This window comes from Cetorhinus maximus, chromosome 19, assembly GCF_964194155.1.
Source record: "Cetorhinus maximus chromosome 19, sCetMax3.hap1.1, whole genome shotgun sequence".
In the NCBI taxonomy this organism is placed as follows: Eukaryota; Metazoa; Chordata; class Chondrichthyes; order Lamniformes; family Cetorhinidae; genus Cetorhinus; species Cetorhinus maximus.
In genome coordinates, this window is record NC_135897.1 from 77,602,942 (window position 1) to 77,630,406 (window position 27,465).

At 40.2% G+C, this 27,465-nt stretch overlaps 1 protein-coding gene across 5 annotated transcripts in view; it reads left to right on the top strand.

Annotated features, from left to right (window-relative positions):
- u2surp (U2 snRNP-associated SURP domain containing) overlaps positions 1-27,465 on the top strand; it is a 76,720-nt gene that overhangs the window by 19,898 nt on the left and 29,357 nt on the right. For 4 of the 5 annotated variants that reach the window (XR_013579626.1, XM_078564220.1, XM_078564218.1 and 1 more), the window contains exons 5-12: positions 10,189-10,310; positions 12,172-12,239; positions 13,821-13,936; positions 15,245-15,277; positions 15,369-15,451; positions 16,794-16,959; positions 18,331-18,539; positions 20,892-20,935. Coding sequence is in view for 4 of the 5 variants with exons in the window: in XM_078564220.1 (XP_078420346.1) it covers positions 10,189-10,310; positions 12,172-12,239; positions 13,821-13,936; positions 15,245-15,277; positions 15,369-15,451; positions 16,794-16,959; positions 18,331-18,539; positions 20,892-20,935 (841 nt within the window). In the remaining variant the exon portion in view is untranslated. The remainder of the gene's footprint in view (positions 1-10,188; positions 10,311-12,171; positions 12,240-13,820; positions 13,937-15,244; positions 15,278-15,368; positions 15,452-16,793; positions 16,960-18,330; positions 18,540-20,891; positions 20,936-27,465) is intronic. The other variant, XM_078564221.1, reaches the window with a different exon arrangement.

The window sequence follows — 27,465 nt, forward strand, 5'->3', positions numbered from 1 at the left end:
GCAGAAAATAAAAGCTCATGGTGTGGGAGCTAACATATTGGCATGGATAGAAGATTGGCTAGCTAACAGGAAACAGCGTAGCCATAAATGGATATTTTTCTGGTTGGCAGGATTTAACGAGTGATGTGCCACAGGGATCAGTGCTGGGGCCTCAACTTTTTATAATTTATATGAATGACTTGAATGAAGGGACAGATGTTATGGTTGCTAAATTTGCTGATGACACAAAGATATGTAGGAAAGTAAGTTGTGAACAGGATATTAGGAGGCTACAAAGTGGCATAGGTTAATTCAGTGGGCAAAGACCTGGCAAATGGAGTATAATGTGGGCAAATGTGAAATTGTCCATTTTGGCAGGAAGGATAGAAAAGAAGCATATCTAAATGGTGAGAGATTGCAGAGCTCTGAGATTCAGAAGAATCTGGTTTCCTAGTGCATGAATCACGAAAGGCTAATATGCAGGTAAGCAAGTAATTAGGAAAGCTAATAGAATGTTATCATTTATTGTGTGGGGAATTGAATACAAAAGTAGGTAGGTTATACACAGTTGTACAGGTCACTGATGACACCACACCTGGAGGACTGTGTATAGAATTAGTCTCCTTATTTAAGGAAAAATGTAAATGCGTTTAGAAGCCGTTCAGAGAAGGTTTACTAGGCTAATAACAGGAATGGGCGAGTTGTTTTATGAAGAAAGGTTGGACAAGTTAGACTGTACCCACTGGAGTTTAGAAGAGCAAGAGGTGACTTGATCAAAACCTTTAAGATCCTGAGGGCTCTTGACAGGGTGGATGTGGAGAGGATGTTTCCTCTAGTGGGAGAATCTAAAGCGAGGGGTCACGGTTTAAAAGTAAAGGGTCTCTCATTAAAGGCAGAGATGAGGAGAAATTTTTTTCTCTCATAGGGTCGTGAGTCTTTGGAACTCTCTTCCTGAAAAGGCAGTGGAAGCAGGTCTTTGAATATTTTTATGGGAGAGCTAGATAGATTCTTGATTAACAAGGGGATGAAAGGTTATTGGGGGTAAGCGGGAGGTTAGAATTAGATCAGCTGTGATCTTATTGAATGGTGGAGCAGGCTTGAAAGGCCGAGTGGCCTGCTCCTGCTCCTGGTTCGTACAATTAAGTCGGTTGACAGTAGATTTCATATGTGGTTTTCGATCTGGCTTTCTAAAACATTAAGGTGACTGATAATGTTTGCAAGCTGTTCTGCATTATTCCTTCCAACTTGTTGAATGTCAAGTTCTATGTCTTTTGGCAGAAGAAAAAACTTCTGAGGCTTGGATGACAGCTGGTAGAAGGTGTCACATGGGCTGGTTAGGTTATGACAGTATGCCTTCTTGTTGGGTTTGGTGGTGAACATAATTGCTGTTGCAGAGAGACAAGCAACTGCTTCTAAAGCTTTGCACTTGAAACTATTAGAACTAAATTGGGTTGTGCCCATGATGTATTCGGGAAGATGGTGGCACTCTTTCAGAGTCCAAAAGGTAAAGTTTAGCATGGCGGGACTTGGCAGTATTTTAGTGGTTGTTTTTGCAAAACTTTTCTCCTGGACAGTGTTATTTTTGGAAGTGTTCTATGAGTGCAGAAGTTTAAATACAGCTAACCATCAACTGGCTGCTCAAAGATTGAAGGATGTTAATGTAATGTTAATTGTATTATTAAGGATGAACAGATGGAGGATGTTGATTGATTAAGTATCGTGAGCATATGTTGAAAAAGGACTTTGTGTGGCCTTGAGGAGTCCGTTTTCCGTTATTATATAGGATGGCAGAGGTTGCAGCCCCTGTTTGATTATTTGAAGAGGCTGTGCCTCAAATTTTGGTTGTACTTCAACCCCATGCTCTTGATCTTTGGTCACCTGGTGCGGGGAGGGAGGAGGACCTCCTCATAAGCCTGCTTCTGGGCTTGGCCAAGGTGGCCATCAACAGGTCCAGGCAGCGGGTGTTTGATGGGGTCGTCCGTCCCAACTATCAGCCCCTCTGTGTGGGGTGTGTTCGAGGCCAGATGGGCCTGGAGAGGTAGCATGGGGCATCTGCTGGTATGCTAGAGGTCTGTGACTGGTGGGCACCGCAGGGGCTAGGGTGCATCATCACCCCTGGAAATGACATTTTGGTTTGATTTTGTAAGTTTCATTTTGGAAAATTTAGATCTATTGTTAGAGCCAGACGAGGGGTTGTCACCCCCTCATTTATTGATTTTTGTTTATTTTATTGAGTTTTTTTTCTAAAAAGTGAAAAAAAAGGACTTTCTGCAGCCTTGAGGAGTCCATGTTCTATGCCAATATAGGATGCCAGAGGTTGCAGCCTCTATTTGATTATTTGAAGAGGCTGTGCCTCAAATTTTGGTTGTACTTCAGCCCCACGCTCTTGACCTTTGGCCACCCAGTACAGAGGGGGATGGGCAGATCGGAGGACCTCTTCATGGGCCTGCTCTTCTGGGCCTGGCCACTGTGGCCATTAACAGGTCCAGAAAGCAGGCTGTGGAAGGGCTCGTCTGGCCCGACAGTCTGCCCTCTTCCACATCTACATTCATGGCTGGGCGTCCCTGGAGAGGGAGCACGCGGTGCCCGCAGGTATGCTTGAGGCCTTCTGCAACTGGTGGGTGCAGAGGGACTGGCGCGCATCATCGGTCCCGGAACCCCTATTTTTATTTGATGAGTTTCCTTTGAAAGTTTTGTTTTTCATTATAGTGCCCAATTAAGGGGCTTTTAATTAGTTGTTTATTTTATTTAATTGGTTTCAAAAGAGTATTAAAAAAATGACTTTCTGCTGCCTTGAGGAGTCCGTGTTCTACATATATATAGATTGAGGTTGCAGCCATTTTTGAGCATTTGACGGGGCTGCTCCTCAAATTTTGGTTGCACTTCAGCCCCATGCTCCTGATCTTTGGCCACTGGTGTGGAGGGGGACGGGCAGAGCGGAAGACCTCCTTGTGAGCCTGCTCCTGGGCCTAGCCAAGGTGACCATTAATAGGTCCAGGTAGCGGGCAGTTGAGGGGGTTGTTCAGCCTGACTGTCTGCAACATCTTCCGTGGCTTTATTTGCGCCTGGGAGACAGAGCAGAGCATGTGGTGTCTGTTGGTATGCTTAGAGGCCTTCCGCGACCTATGGCTGCTGCAGGCTGGAGTATATCATCAGCCCCAAAACAACATTTTAATTTAACTTGAGTTTCCTTTTTAAAGCTTTGCTTTTTGTTAGTGCCCCTTAAATGGACCTTCAATTGGTTAATTAGTTTATTTGTTAATTAGATTATTATGGGCAATCAAAAAAGCATATAAAACAAGGACTTCTGGGACACTGGGGTGTTGGTAGGTAGGAAACATGTGTAATGCTACATTCTGTGAATAAACCTACTATCAAGAAAAGGATCTGTGTCAAGTTTCATACTTCACCACCTGGCTTGGATCCATTTAACAGAGGACACCTTGGGCCATGAACATGCTCATGTACCATCCACGTTATCAGCAACTGGTGAGATCGATTTTAAGACATCTTTGGCTGGATCCTGTTGCACAAGCTCATGTGCAGAAAAGTTGCTTATGTTGAACACATTTTGTCTTTCTCTCCAATCTGCTCCCTTGAACCGTCTAGTTCTGTTTAAAACTTAAACTGCCGTTTAACTGATCCTGCAACATCCAAACTTGCCACAGCTTGAATTTAGTGTCGAAGCATTTCCTCCATTCTGCTACATGGTTAATTCTTAAATTGCTGGCAGTTGTAGGGAAATCTATGCTTCATGATCTTGTACATAGAAGTTAAACAGGATTTGGATATTGGCAATGTAGAACTACTGGACATGAGTGTTGAACTATTAGTATAGCAAAAAGATATTAATTTTGCTATGTATAGATGAATTTCAATATAGATAAGTGTGAGGTGATACATTTTAGTAGGAAAAGTAGAGAAACTACACACTACCTGCATAATTAAAGTCTAAATGGTGAGCATTGCAAAGGGATTAGGGGATACAGATACATAAATAACCAAAAGTAGAGACACAGGTTAGTAAGACGATGAAATTGAATGAAGCACTGGGATTCTTTTCTAGAAGGATGGAATTGAAAAACAGTGAAGTTATATTAAACTTGTATTGAACCTTGATTATATTAAACTTGGAGCCTTTAGATTCTGGAACGGTCCCAGTGGATTAGAAAGTAGCAAACGTGCCACCTTTATTCAAGAAAGCGGGGAGACAAAGCAGGAAACTATAGGCCAGTTAGCTAAACATTTGTCATAGAGAAATTGCTCGGATCCATTATTGAGGAAGTTACAGCAGGATACTTAGAAAATCATAATGGTACCAGACAGAGTCAACATGGTTTTGTGAAAGGGAAATCATGTTTAACTAATTTATTAGAGGTTTTTGAGGAAGTAACAAGATAAGGGGAACCTATAGATGTGCTGTACTTGGATTTCCAAAAGTCATTTTGATAAGATGCCACATCAAGAGTTACTACACAAAATAATAGCCCATGGTCTAGGGGGTAACATGGTACAGTAATCGTGGGTGCCTTTAAACTATGTATAGACTGGGCAAACCAAATTAGCAATAATACTGTGGCGGATGAATTCCTAGAATATGTATGAGATGGTTTCTTAGACCAGTATACTAAGGAACCAACTAGGGAACAGGCTATCCTAGATTTGGTATTGTGCAATGAGAAGGGTTTAATTAATAATCTTGTTGTGCAGGGTCCTTTAGGGAACAGTGACTATAACATGATAGAATTCTGCATTAGGATGGAAAGTGAAGTAGTCCGATCCTAAACTCGGGCCCTAAATCTAAACAAAGGAAACTATGAAGGCGTGAGGCATGAGTTGGCTAAGATATATTGGAGAACTTCATCAAAGACATGATGGTGGATAGGCAATGGCTAATATTTAAGGAACGAATGTGTGCATTGCAACAGTTATGCATTCCTTTTTGGCACAAAAAAACAGGAAAAGCAGCCCAATCATGGCTAACAAAAGAAATTAAGGATAGCATTAGATTCAAAGAAGAGTCATATAAAGTTGCTAGAAAAAGTAGCAAGGCTGAAGATTGGAAACAGTTTAGAATTCAGCAAAGGAAGACCAAGAGATTGATTAAGAGGGGAAAAATAGAGTATGAGAGTAAACTTGCAAGGAACATTAAAGAAGCTTTTACAGTTTGCTTTTAACATGTGAAAAGGATTAGTGAAGGCAAATGTAGGTCCCTTACAGTCTGAAACAGGAGAATCTATAAGAGAACAAGAAAAATGGCAGAACAGGTAAACAGTTACTTTAGCTCTGCCTTCACAGAGGAAGATGCAAATAACTTCCCAGAAATGCTAGGGAATCAAGAGTCCAGTTAGAAGGAGGAATTGAAGGGAATTAGTATTACTAAAAAAAAAAGTGCTGGAGAAATTAATGGGACTGAAAGCCAATTGATCTCCAGGGCCTGATATTCTATATCTCAGGGTACCAAAGGAGATGGGTGTGGAAATAGTGGATGTGTTAGTTGTCACGTTCCAAAATTCTGTAGACTCTGGAACAATCCCAGCAGATTGGAGGGTGGCAAATGTAACGCCCCTATTTAAAAAAGGAGTGAGAAAACAAGGAATTACAGACTGGTTAGCCTAACATCAGTGGTAGGTAAAATGCTAGAGTCTATCATAAAGGGTGTTATAACAGGACACTTAGAAAATATCAACAGGATTAGATAAAGCATGGATTTATGAAAGAGAAATCATGCTTGACAGATCTAATGGAATTTTTGAGGATGTAACTAGCAGAATAGATGAGAGCGAAACAGTGGATGTGATGTATTTGGATTTTCAGAAAGCTTTTGATAAAGTCCCACATAAGAGGTTAGTGTGCAAAATTAAAGCACATGGCATTGGGGGTAACGTATTGGCATGGATTGAGAATTCGTTAGCAGACAGGAAACAGAGAGTAGGAATAAATGGGTATCTTTCGAAGTGGCAGACAGTGTCTAGTGGGGTACCGCAGGGATCAGTGCTTGGGCATCAGCTATTCACAATATATATCAATGGTTTGGATGTGAGAACCAAATGTAATATTTCCAAGTTTGCTGACAACACAAAACTTGGTGGCAGCGTGAATGTTGAGAAGGGTGTTAAGAGGCTTCAAGGCAATTCAGGCACGTTGAGTGAGTTGGAAAATTCATGGCAGATGCAGTATAAAGTGGATAAGTGAAGTTATCCACTTCCGTAGGGAAAACAGAATCGCAGAGTATTATTTAAATGGTGATAGATTGAGAAATGTTGATATACAAAGGGACCTGGGTGTCCTTGTACACCAATCACTGAAAACAAGCACACAGATGCAGCAAGAAATTAAGAAGGCAAATGATATGTTAGCCTTCATTGCGAGACGACTTGCGTACAGGAGCAAAGATGTCCCACTGCAGCTGTAAAGGGCCCTTGTGAGACGACACCTGGAGTATTTTGTGCAGTTTTGGACTTCTTACCTAAGAAAGGATATACTTGCCATAGAGGCAGTGCAGTGAAGGTTCACCAGGCTGATTCCTGGAAAGGCAGGATTGTCATATGAGGAGAGATTGGGTCGACTATGCCTGTATTCACTAGAGTTTAGAAGAATGAGAGGGATCTCATTGAAACATGTAAAATTCTGACAGTGTTGGACAGACTGGATGAAGGGATGATGTTTCCTCTGGCTGGGGGGAGGGTCTTGAACAAGGGGCCACAGTCTCAGGATATGGGGTAGGCTATTTAAGACTGAGATGAGGAGAAACTTCAGAGGGTGGCGAACCTGTGGAATTCACTACCAGAGAAGGCTGTGGAGGCCAAGTCATTGAATATATTTGAAGGAAATAGATTTCTGGACTCTAAAGGCATTAAGGGGCGTGGGGAGAGAACTGGAAGTATGGCGTTGAGGTAGAGGATCAGCCATGATCATAATGAATGGCGGAGCAGGCTTGAAGGGCCGAATGACCTACTCCTCCTATTTTCCATGTTTCTATTAGCATGGTGTTATGACGTGGCAGATGATGTGTACCAGGCGGATCAAATCCACGAGGGAAACTTGATCATGTGGTCACAACTGTTTTGCAATTTGTATTTTATTTTGAGATGCGTGTTCGGAATTCAGAAGTAATAAGACTACCACAACTTCATAAGTTTTTAGAAAACAAAATTAAACATTTATTAACAAAAGAAAAGATTTCAAGCAAATACATAGGTCTACAAATTACTATAACAACTCCTAAAATCCCTAATTAATTTGTCTCCCAGTTACACCTCCGTTAAGGCAATGGTTAAAAAAACAAATAGATTTAAACAGATCCAGGCAAAATTACACGATACCCTGGATAGTAGAATTCAAAGTGAGTTTTTTCAGGTTTGGTTCTGATAGACAGCAACTTGATGCATAGATGCTGGAGGCTTTTCACACTTGTTAGATCTTAGAATTCCTTCTCCTCTGATACACAGCCTCATCTCCATTATACATGTTTCTCCCTTTTTAACGTAAATTCCATTATTCCGATATGTCTTTGGAACTTTACCCCTTTCATATTACAAATTTTTCCACAGTACTCATTTTATCAGTAACCTTTGGAAGAATAAACACACAGTTTGCAATGGCTTCTTTTGGCTAGGTGTAACATATTACCATCTCTTTGAAATTCAAACTAACCTAAAAGTGCAAATGTTCCTTACACCTCACATTCTAAAACTTCAGCTGTGTTTATGTACTTAGCATTTCAAACCTAGCTTCTTTTTTGATGACACAAAGCCTCCAGACCAGCTGTCTCCAATTCAAATAAATCCCCCTCCACAGACACATACACACAGAGATACTATACAAACCCCACTATTGACCCACTTTTGCAATAATCACAATAATATTATGAAAATTATTATAGTTTCATGACAATGGATAAAGTTTGATTATCTAGCAGGAAGCAGAGTAGGGCTGAACAGGTCTTTTTCGGATTGGCAAGTTGTAACTAGTGGACTGCCACAGGCGCCAACTATTTGCAATATCTGTCATTGATGAAAGGACTGAATGTATGGTAGCTACATTTGCTGATGACACCAAGATAGGTAGGAAAGTTAGTTATCAAGAGGAGTTGGAGTCTACAAAGGGATATAGATAGGATAAATGAGTCGGCAAAAATTTGGCAGCTGAAGTATAATGTGGGAAAATGTGAACTTGTCCACTTTGTCAGGAAGAATAGAAAATACTATTTAAATGGAGAGAGATTGCAGAACTTGATGGTACAGAGGGACCTGGGTGTGGTGGTACAAAGGGATCTGGGTGTCCTGGTACATGAATCACAAAAAATAAGTGTGCAGGTACAGCAAGCGATTTGAAAGGCAAGTGGAATGTTAACATTTATAGCAAAGGGAATAAAATATAAAAGTAGGAAGTTTTACTGCAGCTCTACAGGGCCTTGGTGAGACCACATCTGGAGTATTGTGCACAGTTTGCTCTCCTTATTTGAAAAAGGTTATAATTGCTTTAGAAGCAGTTATGCAGGGCTTATGAAGAAAGGTTAAACAGATTGGGCCTATATCCATTGGAGCTTAGAAGAATGAAAGTTGGTCTTATTGGAACATAACATCCTGAGGGGACTTGATAGGGTGGATGCAGGAGGGGATGTTTCCTCTTCTGTGGGAGTCTAGAATGAGGGGACACAGTTTAAGAATAAGAGGTCTCCCTTTTAAGATGGAGACGAGGAGAAATCTTTTCTCTCGAGGGCCGTTAGCCTATGGAATTATTTTCCCCTGAAAGATGCGGACGCTGGGTAATTGAATTTATTCAAGGCAGAGTTAGATAGATTTTTGATAGGTAAGGGAATCTAGGGTTGTGGGGGGCAGTCATCAAAGTGGAGCTGCGACCACAGTCACCTCAGCCACAATCTTATTGTATAGCAGAACTGGCTCGAAGGGCCAAATGGCCTACTCCTGCTCCTAAGCCCTATGGTCCTCTGTACAGTTTTGCTTTCTGTTTTATAAATAGCATAGATGCATTTAAGGGGAAACTACATAAGTGCATGAGAGAGAAAGTAATAGGATATGTTAATAGGGTTAGATGAAGAGAGGTGGGAGGAGACTTGTGTGAAACATAAACACTAGTAAAAGACAAGTTGGGCTATAATGTACTGTAATAGCAGGAGTAGTAGTCTGTGTCCAATCTAATTGGGGAAATTGACATAATTACAGCTTCAATGACTAATTCCAGAAGTGAATTTCAAAGCCTGATAACTCTGTGTGAAGATTTTCCTGACCTCTATTCTCTTGCATTTAATCTTGCAGTTAGTCAAACTCAGAAATGCCATTTGTAGTTGGTGACCTGATTACACAGGTAATCTGAGACAGCATAAAGGCAGTGCCTGTTTTGAAATACACCTATTGCAATTGGAGAGCATGGATGATCCATGTCCAAGCTGAACATGGTATAGATGCTGTAGGATGGAACGTACCAATGCATGGCAAATAGTATGTTTAAAGATCATCTGTAAATGGATTTCTAGAAATTTTATTGGACTTCCCTATGGACAGTGATTAGGATAGAAACTTAGGCCCCAGTCATCTATGAAGAGATTAAAAGATTATTTCTCAATACTTTGGAATCACAAACAAAGTACCAATTTGACTAATTTCTCCTACAGATCTGAAAAGCACTATGTTAATTTATGTTTGATGCAGCTCTCGTCTGTTCAGGAACTGTGGACAGTTTTTAGAGATACTCTAGTTAGGTGATGCGTAACTTTTAATAAATCATGAAATTCAGAAACAAAATGCTACAGCAAGCAACCAAAATTCCCCATTCGTCCCAGAACTTTTATTGAAGTGCTTACTAAGAACAGACTACTCTGCCTTGTTATGGCAGGCAGATGGTAAATGCCAAGCTGCCCAAATCCCAGAGCGAAACTTGAAGCAGCTGCCACAACTATTTGCAATTTGTACTTAGTTCAAGATGCGGACACACAGATTGCACTATTGCACTACTGTACAATAAATTCCAATAACATTTTGAAAATTATTATATCTTCCTGATGGCCTTTTATGGCTTATAACCGATAATAGAGCCCTTTATTGGGACTTGTACTGATTTGATAGTTTGCAATCATCAACATCATGCACGTGCATGCAATGCAACAGTTGAAACCAGAAATTGGACTATCGTTTGTCTGAAAATAAATAACTTATTTAATCATAAAGTTTTATTTTTGCACCTTAGAAGAGCGATTGGAGGAACAGAAAGGAAAATTGTACAAACCTTCTACACGGGTTCCAGAGATAAAGAGCTTAATGCCAGAGAAATCATCTTCACCATCTTTCACATCAGACCCCAAGAAGCCAGTAAGTGTCTCATTTGGTTATCATATAATGCATGAATCCTGAGAAGCTATCTTTGTCTAAGTTTGCAGAATACAAGAAGTCAAACTATGCACAACCCCATTCAGACCTTTACGATAATACTACGTATGGGGGCAGCACATTGGAGTCCTATTATACAGTGGTAATTTATAGACTTGACCTACTTCATGACCCATTTGGACCAGTGAATTTATCCAGTGGGTCAGTTCCTCTTGGTTAGTTCATGTAAATCATCCACAGTATTTACTATACCCCGCTTGAAGTGCATGAGTTGAGAACAGCTCTTAACTGGCTGTTCCCCAGTTGTATGATATGCTGGATCAGTTCAACATGCGCTGGCTTCAAAGTCAGGTTGTGGATTCAAACCCCACTTCAGTAGTTGAACATGCAAGTTTGAAACCTCAGTGCAATATTGGGTTGCTGTAGGTGTTGCCTCTTGGATGAGATGCGGATATAAAAGATCTTATTCGCTATTCAAAAAGAGCATGCTAGTTGTGGCTAGCAACCTGGGAACAGGAGGAAACCATTCGGCCCCTCGAGCCTGTTTCACCATTGTGAGATCATGGCTGATTGGCATCTTAATTTCATCCACCTGCCTTAGTTCTATGACCTTTCATACCCTTGTAACAAAAAAGCTCTCAGATTTATAATTATTAATTGAGCTAGTATCCATTGCTTTTTGTCAGTGTTGTGGCGTATCTAAAGACATTTGTCACAGAGTCAGCTGTAGGTGAATCGAGCAGCAGTTTATTCAATATAAGTATGCATACAGGGGATAGCAACTTCAGACTGCTGTAACGGGCTCCTCAAAGTTACACAGTTTCTTCCATTTTTATACCATTCTCTTTATGCTTCTTCATTGACTCATTGTTTTTGTCTCATACATCTAGTTCTGTATGCATGCATTTACAGATGAAGTCACAAAAAGTCACGGAATGACCTGACATTTAGCGCAAGTGATGCCAGCAGTTTATTCAAAAATACGAACTTGCCTTAACTAGCCTGACGATTTACAACATTGTCCAATCGCCTGCTTATCTTAGCCTGACCCTGAGATCACATTCCTTACTACACCTAGGAGGTGTCAGCTGTGGCTCAGTTCATAGCACCCTCGCCTTTGAATCAGAGGGTTGTGGGTTCATGTCCCGCTCCCGGAAACCAAGAACTGTGATTGTACTCGAAAGAGTTGCAATCTGTGACTGTTGATAACTCGAAAGAGTTTCCCACTCCCGGAAACCAAGAACTGTGATTGTACTCGAAAGAGTTGCAACCTGTGACTGTTGATAACTCGAAAGAGTTTCCCACTCCCGGAAACCAAGAACTGTGATTGTACGCGAAAGAAGTTGCAATCTGTGACTGTTGGTAACTCGAAAGAGTTTCCTTACTACACCTACTCTAGCGATCGTTTTTACTGCAAATACTTTTAAATCTTATACCAGCAATTTGGTCAAGCCTGAGTATCCCATTGTACACCTCTTCAGTCAGCGAGAGTTCTATGCTTTACTACTCTTTGCATGAAGAGGTGTTTTCTAACTTCTCCCCTGAATGCCCTCTATATATAAATGGGGCACCACTTTAAAGCATACTGATTATGAGAATAGATTACCTGGTCTTTTCTCATTTGCTGTCTGAGATATTGCAGTGGGCAGATTAGCTACCATGTTTGCCTACATGATAGTAACTACGCTTCAAGTCATTCTTTGGACATGGAACACTTCAACTTTGTATTTTTGATTTTGAAAACAAATGCTGTTTTAGTAGCTTTTAACTATTTATGCAACTTAAACTTCTCAAAATGCAGATGAATTTTTCAATTAATTTTAACAACACATTGAATTTTTAGCCCCTAAAAAAGGGTGAAAAGGAGAAGAAAAAAAGTAACTTGGAACTATTCAAAGAGGAATTAAAACAGTAAGTAAATGTTTGTCAACTCCTTTTTAAAATCGTAATGTTTTGACTACCTCCAAAGGTCCCCAGCATCACAGATGCCAGTCTTCAGCCAGTTCAATTCACTCCACGTGATATCAAGAAACGGCTAAAGGCACTGGATACTGCAAAGGCTATGGACCCTGACAATATTCTAACAATAGTACTGAAGACTTGCGCTCCAGAACTTGTTGCACTCCTAGCCAAGCTGTTCCAGTACAGCTACAACAATTTCTGCCCCGTCAGTCTCGATCATCAGTAAAGTAATGGAAGTGGTCATCAACAGTGCTATAAAGTGGCACTTGCTTAGCAATAACCTCACTGATGCCCAGTTTGGGTTCTGCTCGGGCCACTCAGCTCCTGATCTCATTACAGCCTTGGTTCAAACATGGACAAAAGTGCTGAATTCCCGAAGTGAGGTGAAAGTGACTGCCCTTGACATCAAGGTAGCATTTGACAGAGTGTGGCATCGAGGAGCCCTAGCAAAACTGGAGTCAATGGGAATTTGAGGGGAAACTCTCCACAGGTTGGAGTCATACCTAGCACAAAGGAAGATGGTTGTAGTTGTTGGAGGTCAGTCATCTCAGCTCCAGGACATCACTGCAGAAGTTCCTCAGGGTAGTGCCCTAAGCCCAACCATCTTCAGCATCTTCAATTACTTTCCTTCCATCATAAGGTCAGAAGTGGGGATGTTTGCTGATGATTGCATAATGTTCACCATTTGTGACTCCTCAGATACTGAAGCAGTCCATGTCCAAATGCAGCAAGACCTGGACAATATACAGGCTTGGGCTGATAAGTGGCAAGTAACATTCGTGCCAGACAAGTGCCAGGCAATGACCCAACAAGAAAGAATCTAACCATCGCCCCTTGACTCCCCAGAGCCTGCCCACCATCTACAAGGCAAAGGTCTGGAGTGTGATGGAATGCTCTCCACTTGCCTGGATGAGTACAGCTCCAACAACACTGAAGAAGCTTGACACTGTCCAGGACAAAGCAGACTGCTTGATTAGCACCACATCCACAAACATTCAATCCCTCTTCCAGTGACGCGCAGTGACAGCAGTGTATACCATCTACAAGATGCACTGCAGAAATTCACCAATCCTCTTTAGGCAGCACCTTCCAAACCCACGACCACTATCATCTAGAAGGACAAGGGCAGCAGATAGATGGAAACACCACCACCTGGAACCTCCCCTCCAAGTCACTCACCATCCTGACTTGGAAATATATCGCTGTTCCTTCACTGTCACTGGGTCAAAATCCTGGAACTCCCTTCCTAACATCACTGTGGGTGTATCAACACCATTGTGGGTGTATCTACACCACATGGACTGCAGCAGTTCAAGAAGGCTGCTGACTACCACCACCTCAATGGCAACTAGAGATGGGCAATAAAGACTCAGCCAGCGAAGCCCACATCCCGTGAATGAATAAAAAAAACATAATGAAGAATTAAATCTAAATTTAGCAGGCTCGAGGGGCAGAATGGCCTACTCCTGTTTCCTACGTTTCTATTAGCATTATTTGCAGAATATAATATGGATTTGATATGGGTTTCAGAATTCAAGAAGAACGTGATGAAAGACAGAAAACAAAAGGGGGCAAGGATGTTCCTTTCAGGCCCAGTCGATTTGAGCCTCTGCCATCAGAAGATTCTTCACAAAACCGTCGCTCATGTGAGTAGAATCTTGTACCAGAACTGTAACCCAACCTTAAATGGTTAATTTTTAACAAGGGTTTGGTTATATTTTGAGTGTCAATACTGTAAATTTAACTTTTCTTTTATGGGTCAGAAGCATATAAGGTTCCTACCCAGGAATCATAGGATCAATGCGATTTTATTGTTGCTGACTCTCTTAAAATTAATTTGTCACATTGCTTTTGAATTAACTTTATACTTGTTATTCCCCTTGTCAAGCAATTGTTTTAATTTGAAAGTAAGCTTCTTGGGGAAACATTCTGGTGAATATTCATAAAGTGTAAGTGCTCACCTCAGTAACTCATAAAAACAGATTTTAATCTAAATGTATAGTGTTCCTTTATTGGACTTGGGGTTACATCCAGAATTTTTATTTTACGAACAGCAGTTGTGTACTTTGTGCCTAACAAAAGTCAGTCTGTTGCTGAATTTGATTTTCTAATTGGAGTATTGAGGCACTTTCATTCTGATAGGCAACGGTTTGATGCAAGTTATTTTTGTTGTGCATGTTTTCTCCCTGTATTTGGGCTGCCATCCTGCAAATAGACACTAGGAGGTGCATGAGAGCAGCCTGAAGTTATTTTTTTGCTTGAAATGTTGAGCTGCACGACTTGTGGTCAAATGTTTGAGAACTTGTCTGTCTTTTGGCCTATTTTTTGTGCAGCCTCCCCTATTAGGATTCTGGCAGAGAGGTTAGTGAGCAAGAGCCTCTGCCCATCACACAGTTATTCATATCTCTGATGTTGAATATTCCCTTTCATTCCTACTTGTAATTTTAAATATCCCAAAGTACTGTGGAGAGGAGGGGTGATCAAGAAAAACACAGATATTCTTAAGTACACCTGATTTTGCAAATGGTAGCTTTAACTTGTAACAGCCCTCTGTTCCTTCAAAATATATATATATAGTTTAGGATTATTTCCTGTTTCTGCATTGAACTGCTGACACATTCTCCACCTGGAGAACTTTTGTGAATAAGAAAAGGCTACTGAACCCGGTAATTCTTTTTGGGTCATTTTCTATATATCCACCTGCTTGCCTTGTAGTAAGCACAAGAAAAATTGCACACGTTTTATGCTTGACTGCAGAATTTCATCCAGTGAGTATTGTTTGATTCACGGAAGTGGTTAAGTTTGTGGGAATTCTGTGTTTGGATCTGGTTTGTATTTGCACTTAAGTGGTTTTTGCAATTTCTGTGGTTAGTACTGCTGGTTTGTGGCTACATTTTCTACCTCCGTATTTTGAAAGCACACCACACTGAAGAAAATATTGTGTCTCTTTTCAGCGGAATCTTCGAGGAGAAACAGGCAAACAAACGGTAACTATTGCTGCATTATATTTTGGGAATATTAAACTTTTACACTTGTGTGATTTTGAAAGTTTTACTGAAAATTTATTTTGTCTTTTAGCACTTGAGGAATTTACTCCCGGTTCTCACGATGCAGGCGATCCTACTACTACTAATTTATATATCGGTAACATTAATCCGAAGGTACGTTTTTAAAAATTCGAATCGTGTGGCCAAAATGCAGCAGTTATCCTATAAAGACATACTCACAGTTTAAATGGGAATTCTAATGTAATTGTATTTGCGTGGAACAATGTACAGTCTTGTCAGATCCATGTTGATAGCCAATGGCCAGATTAAGAAATAATTGTAGGGGAAACATTTTATCAACATCTACAAACAGATATATTAAAAGCCTAAAAGTACCACCGCACCTGTCTAAGAACAGTAAAAGGGACTGCTTAGTCCATGAACATTCTAAAAGATTTTGTAGCACCATTAAGCTTTTGTGCCAACCACTAAACTTAACAGTTGACAGGACTGTAAAGCTCTAGGGGTAGAAATTCAATACAGAGTCTGAGTGGAAGAGGTTGTTCTGATGATGCATACAGGATAGGATATCACTGCCAGCAAGGAGCCATATGTACAGTTTGAGTAAATGGTACAATTCCCAAGCTGCTCTACTGGGGATGGGCCATGGTGATTTCAACCCTTCAGGATAACAGCTGCTGGAGGTGAGGCCCTCACATAGAATGTCAATGCTAAAGCTGATTGGTAATTTGTCACTTGTTTTAAGACTAAGCGATCTTAATTGCTGAGAACAGTAGCGTAGTGGTTATGTTACTGGTTATCCAGTTATCCAGAATCCTGCATTAATGATCTAGAAATAAGAGTTTAAATTCCACCACGGTTGCTGAGGGTTTTAAATTCAGTTAATTAAATAAATCTGGAATAAAAAATTAGCTTCAGTAAATGGTGGCCATGTAATTACTGGATTGTTTAATGGTCTGGCCGACAAGTGATTCCAGACCTTCAGCAATGTGATTATTTTAAGTGCTTTCTGAAATGGTCTCTCGGTCGTTAAGAAAGCAACTCACCTCTACCTTCTCAAGGCTGGCAATAAATTCTGACCTTGCCAGCGTAAGGGAATTTTTAAAAAAAACGCAAATAAAATTCTAGTAAAGTTAGAAAATTTGAATGGTCCATGTAGGGAGAATGGACAGAATTTTGCCAGAATGTGATACTTGTCTCCAAGTGCAAGAAGCAGTACATTTTAAAACAAGGTAATACCAAAATAATTACAGGGACACCAAATTGTTTTTAAAAAAAAACTTGGATGTTTTTACACCTTTTAAGACTACTCAACCTTAATTTATTTGAAGTCGCTTAATAAATCTAACATGACACAATAAACCTGAAATGTTTGAAATTATTGTTGTGGCAGATTTATACTGTTGAGAAGTTGTTTTGTTGCTTTGTAGCAAATGATTTTATCTCATCATTAAATCTAGTTGGCTTACACAAAATGTTTCATTCTGATGTACAGATGAATGAAGAAATGCTGTGTCAGGAGTTTGGACGCTTTGGCCCCTTGGCTAGTGTTAAGATTATGTGGCCCAGAACAGAAGAAGAAAGAGCCAGAGAAAGAAATTGTGGATTTGTAGCTTACATGAACAGGAGAGATGCTGAAAGAGCTTTGAAAAATCTAAATGGTGAGATGTTAGAAATGAATTTACTGTCTTGTCCAAGCAAAATTGTGTTGAAAGTATTAGTTTTGAGATTCTTTTTGTGATATCAAGATGAAGTGATAGGAAATGATAACTTCTGTGCTAGCTGGATTAGGCATCTGTGTCTGCCTGTCTCACTGCTCTAACCTTATGGTAAAACATTGACTTTGTCCAGAGTTGCTCTGATGCATTGTTGTTTGCCCCTTTATGCTCTTGTCCCTGTCTTATGCTCATTTTGACCCGTGCTCTGGTCTGTAATGTAGCTGGACTACTACCCACATTTTGAAATGCTATTGTCTGGCAGAAGATCAGCCATTTCTGTCAGCAGGTTGTTCTAAAGTTGACTGCTTTCATTAATGGAGTTATCCTCACTCATTGCGCTCTGTATGGGAAGCAAGAGATGTTTCTGTTAGGGCTTTCCCAGCCTACCTTGGAGCAATCCAACAGAGTCCTTGAGAAGGCTCACACACTATGGTCATGTGCTAACAACTTTTTTTAAAAAAAAATGCTGGCTTGGCCAGTGACACCCACATCCCACGAATGAAAAAAAAACAATGGGGTGTAGAAAGTTTGAAATCTAAGGTCTCTTAGAGTACCCGCAACATTGCAATTATCCTGCCATTATATTCCAGATGTGCTGGTCATGCTTTGGCTTTAAGCATGCTTTCCTGAGCCCTTATCTATGGTTGCAGAGATAAACGAGAAATAAAAGTAAAAATGGAATAAGCGGAGAAAATATATATACCAAAAGAGTGAAGGACAAGGGTGAGGAGCACAGAAATGGAGGATCCTATAGTGAAGAGAAAAAGAAAAACAGGCAGAGCTGAAGGAGGTGGAAATGGTAGCTTCAAAAAGTGCATTCAGAATGGGCATGATGTGCAATCAGGGTTCTAGCTGATTCAAACAATTGGATTGTATGCAGTGGACTTGCTGGTTATGATGCATGGATGCGCACATTGCTCTGAAAAGCTGGACTACTCCACTGCAACCCACAGAGATGAGGCAGTCCCAGATGCCAGAGGTCACCTACAATGGAGCAATACTCTTAGTGTAAAGTTAAAGTTGTAAAGCTTGCAGTGGTTGGAGGTTGGCTGCTTAACCAAAGGGAGGAAGTAAAAGTATTTTACTTCCTAAGAACTGGTTTTAGAGTATTGATAGAATTGCAAAGAACAATTTGCCATCATTCTTCTTCAACTGCAGATGCAAGGAGAGAATACAAGGGTAGGAAAGAAAGATATCTTTTAAAAATAGGTTAGACACACCTTCAAATTAAAACAAAAAAATGCTGTTCAGTTTGAAGTTGAAAGCACCTAGTACTGCATCCATACTTTAATTCAAAAATTTGATCTCTTTTAGGTAAGATAATTATGGAATTTGAAATGAAGCTGGGCTGGGGTAAGGCTGTGCCCATTCCACCTCACCCAATTTATATTCCACCTGCTATGATGGAGTTGACCCTACCACCCCCCCCATCTGGCTTACCTTTCAATGCCCAACCACGAGAGAGGCTAAAGAACCCCACAACTCCAGTGATGCCACCGAAAAATCAAGATGACTTTGAAAAGGTAATTTAAAAAGCCGAGGTGAGGATGCTGTCTGAATAGAAGTCGCTGCATTTGAACTGTGCATTTGCATATTGTGGTTTTAGTGTAGAATTTTTAATAAAAACAAATTATATGGGGAACTGTGCAACGTGACAGGTTTTTCTTAGATATGTCTTCTGTATTAGTTGCCATAAACTTGCTCACGTTTCTTCAGGGATAGAAATCAACTTTTTATATTGATGTTTAAACCAAATGTGGCATCAATTGCTGCAAAACTTTTAAAATGGGAGAGTCGTTATTACAGCTAGGTATAACAGCTGAAACCTGTAAACTGGCTCAGATATATTTCTGATACAAGCCTTATCTTCAAGGGACTTTTTATTTAAACTTCTTTCCATACCTTTCAATGGGCAAGGGAGAAGTATGCATTTATATAACACTTAAATATTTATTCAAAACTGCAAAATAAGAGAATATAGGAACTTAAAAAGAGGGAATGAAAAAGACCATTCAACTCATCAAGCCCATTCTGTCCACAGACCATGCACAATTTGCCCTATTATGGATTCTGTCCATACCCCTGAGGGAGATTTGCAAAGTTTCTCTGTACTCAGCAAAAGACAATTGAGCAAACCTCTAGCCCCATAACCCAAACTCTTCTTTCTTGAGCTGACTTTGAAGCCTTCATAGTACCAGCAGAATATATTTATCTTAAGTAGTGTTTCTTAAGATTGAAATCTATCCTTCAGTAAGGAAGGGCCAATTATTTAAATGATTACCATATAATTTCTATTTATGTTTTAAATCCTCCCATGAGGCAGAAAGCTTTGTAGCTTTTAAAAATCCAAGACTGTCCTTCATTTTCATATTCTTATCCCCACGTCCTGCCACTTCTGCCTCTCAATATCTGGCAGAGGTTCAATTACGTCAGCTAGCCATCTTCATTGAAAAAGCTGTTGATGACTCCCGCAACACATCTGTGCTAGTTTGTAAGTTTGATGTGCACGGCCTGATTTTAAGCTTTTTTCCTAAATTCAGTTGTTCCAAGTAGAACATGCTACTACAATGTGGTATTCCTTTCTCTTGACCTGGAGTGCAGACAATCAACATAGTTTGTATTCAGTAGTTGTTGGTAGAAACCCCTTCACTGCAGTGATGGATTAGCTTAAAAAATGTTTGCCTTTCGTGGGAATGGTTCTGTGCAGTTGCTAGACAAGAAGCAAAACTCCAATGTAAGCTCCTCAAAGCAAAAAAGAGGCTGTAAATGGAAGAATAGGTGGTGGGAGGAGGATGATCTAGTTGCTGCAATTTGTGAAGTTGGATGTTCTTTTATACTTTTTCTTAACTCATGACACCTCTGTCCACAAAGTCTAAAGCCTTTTTTTGAATTGTAGTAGATAATTTTCACAAGTTAATAATAAACAGGTTATATCCAATTCCAAGCATTTGTTAGGAAGATATATTTTAATATTGAATTAATCGTATTAAAGTTAAATGTTGCATTCCTGTAAGAAATTCAATATCGCAATATTAAACGGAAAGCTGTATATTGGTTTCCCAAAGTTTTTCCCTGTTGACTTTGTAGATTTGTTTTTAGCTGTTTAAATATATTTGTCTTTAGACTTGCTTTGTGCATTAGGTCTGGGACAATGTGTAAGATTATTAATTGGGCACTTAAGGTTTTCTATATATTAGTGTTGGCCTATGCATGAGCTTCATTTAAAATTAATTAGTTTTTAAATATAACTGGCAGTGCTAGGTTGTGCCATACTTCCAAGGGGTGGTGGAGAAGAGGAGAGGGGGATGGGATATGTAGGATGTGACTGTTCTCAAGAAGATGTAACCTATAAGCCTCAAGAGTGAGTGGATTGCATGCTTCTTGATGTCACAAGTTGAATTACGTGTATCCCACCACTTCCAAGTCGAGCACTCTTATGTTCACATGTTAACATGGTACAGTCATAACCCAGATGCATGTGACTTGCCTTTTGTACATCAAAATAACTAAGTGTACCTCACTATTTAATATTCTTTGGATATGCTGTAAAATGTAAATTACCCTATAACCACCAGGTAAGGTTCCTACATGAAAAATTTCTCGTCTGAGGTTTGTCCTAGCTCTAATTCCATTGCCATAGTCAAGACAAATATCTACAGTTATTTCTATCCCTGCTTTTCTATATTAGCATATTTCAGTTGAATTAAATACATGCTTGTACCTTTTGATTTGATAAGAGTTATTTATAACAGTATAAATGTTGGCTTCTTGAAGGTTTTTAAAATGCATATGTTTATATTTTTTGTGTACTTGCTGCTTAAGTTGCCAATACTCATATATCCTATCTTTATTATCTGATGTGACTTCATATACAGACTCTGTCGCACGCCATAGTCAAAGTGGTTATCCCAACAGAAAGGTACACGTTTCTTCATTCATTTTTCATTGCTGCTGATAGTGGACAGTGTCCCTTGTTTAAATTGACTTCTCTCATGAATCATGGGCTTTGGGCTAAGTTTCTGGATAGCTGAGCAACGGTTCCCTTGAATGTTTGGGGCTACACTTTCGTAGCTGCTTACAGGTTTCGTAAACATGAGAGTTTTTGTGTTACAGAATTTCTCAATATGCTAGTTTGCAGTGTATCATAATGTTAAATTGGAAAGTTCAATACTTTCCCTAAGCTACGGGATGTGTGTACAAAATTGTTGTTTTCTATTGGTTACAGTTTTCCATGCTTATGCCAAATTGGCCACAATTTAAATTATTTAGTGATAATACTGGTTTGTCCCTTTTTGAATCTTGCCTGTCTTATGCTCTGTTTTAATATGATGCAGTGAAGGTGTGAAATTAATGTTGCCATACATTTAAGCTGCCTTATAAAAATGGAGCATTTGTGTTTACAATAGAGCTGTATGGATTTGGGTTCACTGTGTACAGTCTGTAATTGATGTCAGTCATAGCAGTTGTGTCTGGGTGGGTTGAATTTTTCAGCAGTTAGATGCAAAGCTCTGTTTTAGTTTGAAATTTTGAATGTTTAATCCTGAAATTTAAAAAAAAATCTATGTTTTCTTAAAGGTGCTTGCAAGCTGCTGGTAAACCTAACATAAACTTGTAGAGAATTACAAAGTAACTTTAGCGAGTTGGCTGCTCAATAGTTTGTTTAACATGCATTTGAGATATTCCAATTGATTGTGCTTTGTAAGCACCAGCTGGCTGGGCTTAAATGTATTTAATCAGAGTACCTTAATCAAGTCAAAATTGAAACAGATGTGGTTACTGTGGTGTACTCTGCATAGTGATTGCTGTCTTGATGGGAAATGGAGCAGAATTTATTGAAGGCTTCTATTTAACAACCATGTTACAATATTAACTGTGTAGTTGAATTCAATTTAGCTGGCTATGATATTGGTTATAAAATTTTGGAATTGAGCTTTTAAACTAACACGCTGGTTTTGAAGCACCTTCAGTAAATAGTTACAATTGCATTGTGGCCATTGGCAATTTTAAAGCATCTCTAACTTCAATTTAACATCAATTGGTCCATTATACAATTTGATCATAAGTAGGTTAGACTGGTTACAGTGTTATTTGGATAACTGAGAAATTAGGTCTATGTCTGAAGTAACTACTTGCTATCAGTCTTTGGCTAATTGGATAAAGCGTAGGAGATCTATGTCTACATTGAAGTATGCAAGTTGAAGGCTCAGGTATTTGGAATGCAGAATATGTTTTGGTCCACAGTTTTATACTGTAACTTAATTGTTTTCAGAGAATAAGTAGTATGTTTTTGCTTTGTATATCTGGTTTTGCCTGTTTTGGGGCAAGAGTGTAAAAAGGTAGTGCAGAGGAACCTGTAGTCGTGTTCCCTTGCTCAACTGAATCAGAACTTTGCCTTGCAATGTACATTCATCAAAATTCTTAGCAAAGACCATCACCAAAATTTGACCATGTGATGGGCACTGATCTTTTAAATACACTCTTCATGACGTTTGACCTTGGCCGTGGTGAGCAGCACAAGCTGAACTGCCTGTTGCAGCGAGGGACCTGAACAAAGCACCATGGAATGGATTGGGAAAGTATTCAGATTTTGAAGAGTCATTGGTACGATCAGCTTCATTGACTCTAGTTGAATTGTTTTTTTTAATAAAAATCCTTTATTTGTTGGCTAGCATAGTTAGGATTTCAGTTTCAGAAAAACAAAATCTGCACAATGTACCTTTTGACAATTTTCTTATTTTCTTACTAGATGAAAAGTCCTTGTTGCACCAGGAAATCTTTCAATCATATTGACCCCAATATTTATCACATTTTATGATCCTGCTGCCATCTTTTTCAATTAAATTGTAGCTTTCAACCAATTTTTGCCCTTTTATGAATGGAAGAGAATGCTAAACTCTCCACACGCGTCCTTGTTCCTGCTCCCTAATGGTGATTTCCTGTCCTGAAAATTACTAACTTGAGAAGCACACTGAAGGTGCTGGATGTTTCTCACCTGATTACAATACTAACAACACACTTCTGTTTCATTTTAAAAATGATGCTACGTCTTCCAAGCATTAAAATCATATACAGTGTAGATTTGATGTGTTCATGGCCAACAAAAAATGGATAATGATCTACAAGTAATAAGCAACATCAATGAATAAAAATGGTTTGATAAATGTTTCTTTTATATTGACTACTTTTCAGAGCAACATGGTAGTTCATAGACACTTTCATGTTTCATTAAATCAACTTGGGCATGGTGTGGTTGGAATGAGTTTGGACAAGTACTTAGGTTCTCAGGTACAGCAATTCCTCCCCTCCCCTCACTGCCATCAGAACCCCCTCTCACCCCCAACAAAAAGATCCAGACAAAACGAGACTTAAGGTATCTGATAGAAGAAATATATTATACTGTGTACAGTTTTGGTCTCCTTATTTAAGAAAGGATATAATTGCATTAGAAATTGTGCAGAGAAGGTTCACTCATTTGATTCCTGCGATGAAGGGGTTGTCTTATGAGGAAAGGTTGAACAGGTTGGGCCTGTATCTGTTGGAGTTGAGAAGAATGAGAGATGATCTTATTGAAATGTATAAGATCCTAAGAACACTTGACAGGGTGGATGCAGTGAGGGATGTTTACTCTTCTGGGAGAGACAAGGGGACACGAATAAGAGGGCCTCCCTTTCAAGACCGAGAGGAGGAGAATTTTTTCTCTGAGGGTCATTAGTCTGTGGAATTCTCTTGTCCAGAAAGCAGTGGAGGAAGTGTCATTGAATTTATTCAAGGCCGAGGTAGATAGCTTTTTGATAGACAAGGGAATCATTGGTTATGGGGGATAGGCAGGGAGGTCGAATTGAGACCACAACTGGATCGTTGATGATCTTATCAAATGGCAGAGCAGGCTTGAGGAGCGAATGGCCTACTCCTAATTTGTATGGTCGTATGTATGTACCTGGGCACTTTTTTTTTAAATCTAAAATTGAAAATGATGAAGTGGACTGAAACTGTCATTGCACAGATATGGTTTTAGTGTCAGGGTCCTAAACTTCTTAACTAGATGTGTGATATTTAACATACAAGGTTTTCTCTGCCATGCTAGTTTTGAGAGAAGAGTTTTGAATAAGGTGTTTCTGTTTAAAATTATACAAGCCAGCACCACTGCTGACCGAGCTGGCTGAGTCCTCAAGGACATAGCTACTAGACTGGGCCTGCGGCAGGTGGTGAGGGAACCAGCAGGAAGGAAAAACATACTTGACCTCATCATCACCAACCTGCCTGCCGCAGATGCATCTGTCCATGGTAGTATCGGTAGGAATGACCATCGCACAGTACTTGTGGAGACGAAGGTCGTCCGCAGGTTGAAGATACCCTCCATCAATCGTGTTGTGTGATACTACCACCGTGCTAAATGGGATAGACTTCTAACAGATCTAGCAACTCAAGACTGGGCGACCATGAGGCACTGTGAGCCATCAGCAGCAGCAGAATTGTAGTCAACCACAATCTGTAATCTCATGGCCCAGCATATCCCCCACTCTACCATTACCACCAACCCAAGGGATCAACCCTGGTTCAAAGAAAGGTGCAGGAGAGCATACCAACAGCAGCGCCAGGCATACCTAAAAATAAAATAAGGTGTCAACCTGGTGAAGCTGCAACACAGGACTACTTGCATGCCAAATAGCGTATGCAGCAAATGATAGACAGAGCCAAATGATTCCACAACCAACGAATCAGATCTAAGCTCTGCAGTCTTGCCACATCCAGTTGTGAATGGTGGTGGACAATTAAACAACTAACTGGAGGAAGAGGCTCCACAGATATCCCTGTCCTCAATGATGGGGGAGCCCAGCATAGCAACCATCGTCAGACATAAGTGCTGAGTGGATGACCCATCTTGGCCTCCCCCGGAGGTCCCCAGCGTTATAGATGCCAATCTTCAGCCAATTCGATTCACTCCACGTGGTATCAAGAAACGGCTGAAGGCACTGCTTACTGCAAAGGCTATGGGCCCTGACAACATTCCATCAACAGTACTGAAGACATAAGCTCCAGAACTTGCTGCGCTCTTAGCCAAGCTGTTCCAGTACAGCTACAACACTGGCATCTACCTGGCAATGTGGAAAATTGCCCAGGTTTGTCCTTCACACAAAAAACAGGACAAATCCACCCCGGCCAGTTACCGTCCTGTCAGTCTGCTCTCCATCATCAGCAGTAAGGTCATGGAAGGGGTCATCAACAGTGCTATCAATGCTTAGCAATAACCTGCTCACTGATGCTCAGATTGGGTTCTGCCAGGGCCACTCAGCTCCTGACCTTGTTACATGGTTCAAACATGGACAAAAGGACGGAACTCCAGATGTGAGGCGAAAGTGATTGTCCTTGACATCAAGGCAGCATTTGGCCGAGTGTGGCATCAAGTAGCCCTAGCAAAACTTGAGTCAGTGGGAATCGGTGGGGGGTTAACTCTCTGCTGGTTGGAGTCATAGCTAGCACAAAGGAAGATGATTTTGGTTGTTGGAGGTCAACCATCTCAGTTCCAGGATATCACTGCAGGAGTTCCTCAGGGTAGAGTCCTCAGCCTAACCATCTTCAGCTGCTTTATCAATAACCCTCCTGCCATCATAAGGTCAGAAGTGGGGATGTTCGCTGATGATTGCACAATGTTCACCATTTGCAACGACTCAGATACTGAAGCACTCCATGTCCAAATGCAGTGAGATCTGGACAATATCCAACCTTGGGCTGACAAGTGGCAAGTAGCATCCATGCCACACAAGTGCCAGGCAATGACTGTCTCCAACAAGAGAGAATCTTAACCATCGCCCCTTGATATTTAGTGGCATTTCCATCACTGAGTTCCCCACTATCAACATCTTCGGGGTTACCATTGACCAGAAACTGCACTGGACTAGCCATATAAACACTGTGGCTACAAGAGCAGATCTGAGGCTAGGAATCCTGCAACGAGTAACTCACCTCCTGACTCCCCAAAGTCTGTCCACCATCTACAAGGCACAAGTCAGGAGTGTGATGGAATACTCCCCACTTGCCTGGATGAGTGCAGCTCCAACAACACTCAAGAAGCTTGGCGCCATCTAGGATAAAGCAGCCTGCTTGATTGGCACCCCATCCACAAGCATTCACTCCCTCCGGCACTAAAGATGCATTGCAGCCTCCTTAAACAGCACCAAGCCTCCTTAGACAGCACCTTCCAAACCCACAACCACTACCATCTAGAAGGACAAGGGCAGTAGACAGATAGGAGCACCACCATCTGGAGGTTCCCCTCCAAGCCACTCACCATCCTAACTTGGAAATATGTTTCTTCTCCTTTCTTCCCCCCCACCCCATGGGTTGAAAAACATTTATTTGAAAATAATTAGGTTGGGGCTCCTGTGTGATGCATGTAAACAGGGGGCAAATAATGTGGTAATATTTTGACTGAGGTGAAAATTTAGTTCATCTAACATAGGAGAAGGTTCTTTATATTTAGTGTATTGACCTGTATAGTTGATGTTTTCAATTGTTAGGAATGAGCCAATTTTTATAATGTCTGACGCATTTTTATTTGTGTTGCAAAAGTTTGGTATTCTTTGCTTTTTTATTTCTATTTCTGAGTCCCTGAATAGATTACTTAATTATTGAACTATATGACGTTTTTCTGCCCAACATAATAGTTATGCATGTAACTAACTGGACTAAAAATTAATTTGTTTTTAACTTTTACAAATAATATCCAAGCAGTGTATAAATTGATGGGATATGACGATTTTTTGAGGTTTAAAAGCAAAAATATACTTCCTTTTTCCACGATGTTTTTTTTGTTAAAAAGGGATGGAAATTTAATTTTTCCCTCTACCTTCTCATGGGCCTCCTCAGCTTTGAACTGAAAAGTTGCCAGAAACCACCCAGCTAACAGGAGCTATGGACTCAATCAGCATGTGTAGTCAATCAGTTCAGCAGGGGCTGGACAGGCTTTTGCGGATCCTGTAGCAGTTTTCATTATTTTATAGTTCAGGACAGACTGAGTTCGGCAATGTACTTGGTTGGTGGTGAACTACAAAGTGCCTTAGCTTGGAGTCTTGGATACCGAGATGTGCCTACCCCTCTTAACTGAGCCTGTAACTGGCACCAACTGAGTAGATTCTCCGTATATTCTTTATCAGAATGAGAGGCTTCAGGTAGAGCTCAACAGGAAGGGTAGTCATATCAGATACTTTTTAATTACCCTGCTTTTAAATATATTTTAAAGAGGGGATGGAGTATTTTTCATTGTGCAGTAAATATAAAATTTCTTCATATAAATGGCACTGATGAGGTTATACAGAATTATAATTTTTGAGGGGAGTATAGAGTTATGGGGTGGCAGCCTTGTATTTCCCCCAATTATTTTGGCCATATACTTGCATGTTAACTTTTGCAGTCTACCTCAAATAGTAGGTACCTTGCTCAGGAGTTTGC